The 4,383-nt window shown below is 34.1% G+C and overlaps 1 protein-coding gene across 1 annotated transcript; it reads left to right on the forward strand.

Moving 5' to 3' along the window:
• The first annotated feature begins 263 nt into the window (after positions 1 to 263).
• LOC116351794 (beta-1,3-glucan-binding protein 1-like) lies at positions 264 to 4,197 on the forward strand. The gene is made up of 3 exons (XM_031783934.1): positions 264 to 528; positions 3,881 to 3,963; positions 4,026 to 4,197. Exons 1-3 carry the CDS (start codon positions 480 to 482, stop codon positions 4,122 to 4,124), a joined length of 231 nt encoding a protein of 76 aa, XP_031639794.1. The 5' UTR covers positions 264 to 479; the 3' UTR covers positions 4,125 to 4,197.
• Positions 4,198 to 4,383: the final 186 nt, after the last annotated feature.

Below are 4,383 nucleotides of genomic sequence, written 5' to 3' on the forward strand. Positions count from 1 at the left end.
AAACCTGAGCAACGAGAAACTATGGATATTACTGAAAAGTAGACCTAGTATGCTCATCGTCTAAATTAAATAATCCAAATACATGTTTTATCAACATATAACATGCAACATACAAAATATATTGCATAAATCTATTGCATAATGCAAGTTTACATACTCTCAGTCTCATGAGTGAAAACACAGCACGTCGTATTTCACCTCCTTCTCTTGCCCACAGAAATTTCCATAAGTGAGAGCAAGAGTTGAGACGCGACGTGCTTTTTTGCTCTCAGCCTATAATACATACAAACTTTGAATTTTTTTAACAGATTCACTTCGGCCAAGAGCATTTTGGAAATGATTTTCATACATATTCAATAATCTGGACGAATTCAAGCATTCGATTTCTGGTTGATGGTCTTGAATATGGAACCGACACTGGAGGTTATAAACACTTACAATCAATTCCAAATGCAATTCATTGGGAAAGCGGGAACCAAATGGCACCGTTCGATCAGGAATTCCATATATCTTTAGGCGTTGGTGTTGGTGAATAGTTTTTTTTTAAAGTATATTTAAATCAAATAAAAAACCTCTGACGAGGTGAAGAGCGAGTGACGAAACCAAAATATGAAACACAACATTTCTGATATCAATTTTGTGACGAAAATAAATGATAGATAATTTCTCTATGTACTGTGAATAAAAACTTAATATACATTTGAACATTCAAAACGTTGCAGAAATTTCTCTCTTTTTACTGTCAGTATGGACTGACGACGCAATGCAACGTTCCGAATATACAAATGCATATTAAGTTTTTATTCACAGTACACAGAAAAATTATCTATCATTTATTTTCGTCACAAAATTGATATCAGAAATTTTGTGTCTCACATTTTGGTTTCGTCACTCGCTTTTCACCTCGTCAGAGATTTTTAATTTGATATCAGTAATTTTGTGAGAGTAATTTTCCAAATTAAAGATTCAAAATATCTCCACACATGAATTTTAATAATTTTGAAATACAATTAAAATGTGGACTTTTAGGTTATTTTTTTGGATCCAAATGTCATAAATTATGGCTCGTAATGGAGACGGCCAAAATTCAGTGGTGTGTGGTATACACTTTTTTATCTTTGACTTGGGGCATAAATCGATGAGATTCTTAAAAGAAACTATGGAGTCTTTTTCGAGAAAATATCCGTTATGTGTCCAGGCCAGACGGTCAAATTTTGATTTTTGGCCGATTTGGCCACATGAACCCGAAATTTTTAAGTCGCAATTGGCACCATTCGATAGCTTACTTCAAGACCTTTCCAACGAATATGCATATACCCTGGGTATGTAAAAATTGCCATTTTTGGCCATTTTTGCACTATCTTGAAAACAAGAATTTTCTGGGATATAAGCTATGCGGCGTTTTTAGCTTAGATTTGCGCCCAAAATAGGTGAAATTTTCAGTGGACCAAGAAAGGCTAGTTTTTGAGATAATGGCCGTTATGTGTCCGGCCAAACGGTAAATTTTTAGTTTTTGGCCAATTTGGACACTTCATCTTAAAATTTTTGGACCACAAATGGCACAATTCGATAGCTCACTTCAAGACCTTTCCAACGATATGCATATGTCCGGGGTGTGTCAAGGATGTGTCTCGGTGACCGTGGGGACAAAAGTCAAAAACTGACTTTTGGAGGCCGGTCAGGGCCAACATGGCGGCCATATCGAAAAGTGCCGGAACAAAAAAGTCTTAGTTTTTTATGTACTTCAATCCCAGAAAGTTTCAAAAAGACAGAGAGTAGAAAACACTACCGCTATAGTAATACTATATTAACAGTGCATATAAATAGTTACTATTTGTACACATTTCGATTGTGTGACCACAACAATTTTTGCGAACTCTAATGTGAACAATGCGACTCTTTGTATTTAAAATCTACATACAAAGAGTTACATTGTTCACATTGGAGTTCGCAAAAATTCATGTAGTCACACAATCGAAATGTGTACAAATAGTAACTATTTATAGGCACTGTTAATATAGTATTACTATAGCGGCAGCGTTTTCTACTCTCTGCAAAAAGATCAGAATCGAGTACGCAAAATCGCGGACAGACAGATCCATTGAATATATCGATAAGAGAGTATGTTATTCAGCGCTTATGGCTGAGTAATGCCTGAATAAAAACATACTCTCCTCTCGATATTTTCAATGGAGATATACCAAATGATTTTTATAGGAAAATCATATGAAATTTTTAAAATGATAATTTTTTCGAACGGATTGATCGATTTCGACGTTTGAGGTATCGTTGAAAAGGTATTGAGCTCTAGAATCAGAATACCGATGTTTCAGGTGTCAACGACCACATTTAGTGCCATCTATGACCATAAAACTGAATTTTTTCTTGAAAGGACCATATTTTGAAGACATGTGGGCCGATTTTCGAACTTTGATATTTTTTCTTGATCTATGTCCCAAGGGCTTTCCAACCATACATGTTTCGATTTTTTGGAAAATGTTGTCGCTTGCTAGGGGCCTTTTTTGGAAGAGCAAAAATCTTTTAATTTTTCAGGGTTTTTGATGAGAAGTTTTTCATAATTTCCCAATGATTTTTTGGCGCAAATATGTAGATCTGTACCTGCTCTAATCATTTATTATTTGAATTTTATCTCTAATGCCCGTACAATCATGAAATCTGAACTATTCAATTAACAAAAACTATAGTATGCCATTCTTCTGGAAATAGTGGCTTAGTAAGTGGACACGTCGGGGTACATCGAAATTGTATCCAAAAGACATTGTCGCACATTTGAACGCTTTAGAATAAAAACAACTTATTGTTTACTCGCATATCGAAACGCGACTCAAAACGGTTGCATATCAAAGCGAGACAATATTTCGTTACCAAAGGAATAAAGAACATTGACTTTTAATTATACAAAATGTGTAAGTTTCATTTTGTGTTGATGACTAGCTACTGTTCTGCCTTGTTTTAGTAACAGAATTTTGTTTCGCTTTGATATGCGACGCAGTTTAACGATATAAATATTTCACACTCTCGAAGGCTCGGTATAAAACACACAAAAAGTGAAAAAAAACTTCTTATTCTCAAATTTCATATACAATCAAATGGCTTGTACCAGCGATTTTTATTGCGCAGTTGTGTGTGAATAGAATGTCCGTTGTAAACATTCATACATACAAGGAGGAGCGAGATAGCATTGGACAACGATTTGGGTGACAAAGATGACACATTTTTATGTTCTGATCACATCACTATAGGCCTATATCATCTGGTGCGACTGATTGTAAAAATTAGCTATTTCTGTCACCCAAATCGTTGTTCAATGCTATCTAACTCACCCTTACATGTTATTTCTCAATGCATGGCATTGTGTTTACAAACAACGTTCTATTGACACACAACTGTGCAATAAAAATCGCTGGTACAAGCCATTTGATTGTATTTGAAATTTGAGATTAAGAAGTTTTTTTTTCACCTTTTGTGTGTTCTATACCGAGCCTTCGAGAGTGTGAAATATTTATATCGTTAAACTGCGTCGCACATCAAAGTGAAACAAAATTCTGTTACTAAAACAAGGCAGAACAGTAGCTAGTTATCAGCACAAAATGAAACTTACACATTTCGCATAATAAAAAGTCAATGTTCTTTATTCCTTTGGTAACGAAATATGGTCTCGCTTTGATATGCAACCGTTTTGAGTCGCGTTTCGATATGCGAGTAAACAATAAGTTGTTTTTATTCTAGAGCGTTCATTTATGTTTCTAGAACAGTCTAGAGCGTACTACTATATCTAGCAGCGGCATCAACCATAATCATTATTGTTTCAAATAAAAAAAATCGATGAAAAGAAATTCATTTCATTCATTTGTTATAGGTGGAAATGCGGATTTTGCTGATGATTCTAAAACAGGAAATTCAAAAATCCCAAAACCCTGGGAAAACACATCACCCAAAGCGGTATGTGGTTTATTTAATATATTATATTAATATTTTTTTAAGTTTTATGTGACCTTCTCTAGGAACTGAGCTTTTTCATGCGTGTTGATGAATGGCATTCGACATGGACCCCCCGGGAGTCAGGATTGATCGTTGATTATGTTAAAGTTTATTCCGTTTAAAATGTCTGTTTTTTTAATAAAAAAATAAAAATTATACATAGTTTAAAAAAGTCCAATTATCATTAAAAGTCATTAGGGAGAAAACTTTTGTTACACAAAAATGACAAATGGTACACAAAAATGACAAATTTTACACAATTCTGTCAGAATTCTTCTTTTTACACAATTTTGACACTTTTTACATGACAAATGTTACAAAAAAGCACACAAAAGTGACAAATGTTACACAAAAATGACAAATTTTACACAAAAGTGACAA

The sequence above is a fragment of the Contarinia nasturtii genome, unplaced genomic scaffold (genome assembly GCF_009176525.2).
Source record: "Contarinia nasturtii isolate CC-2019 unplaced genomic scaffold, AAFC_CNas_1.1 Cnas_scaffold_6300, whole genome shotgun sequence".
In the NCBI taxonomy this organism is placed as follows: Eukaryota; Metazoa; Arthropoda; class Insecta; order Diptera; family Cecidomyiidae; genus Contarinia; species Contarinia nasturtii.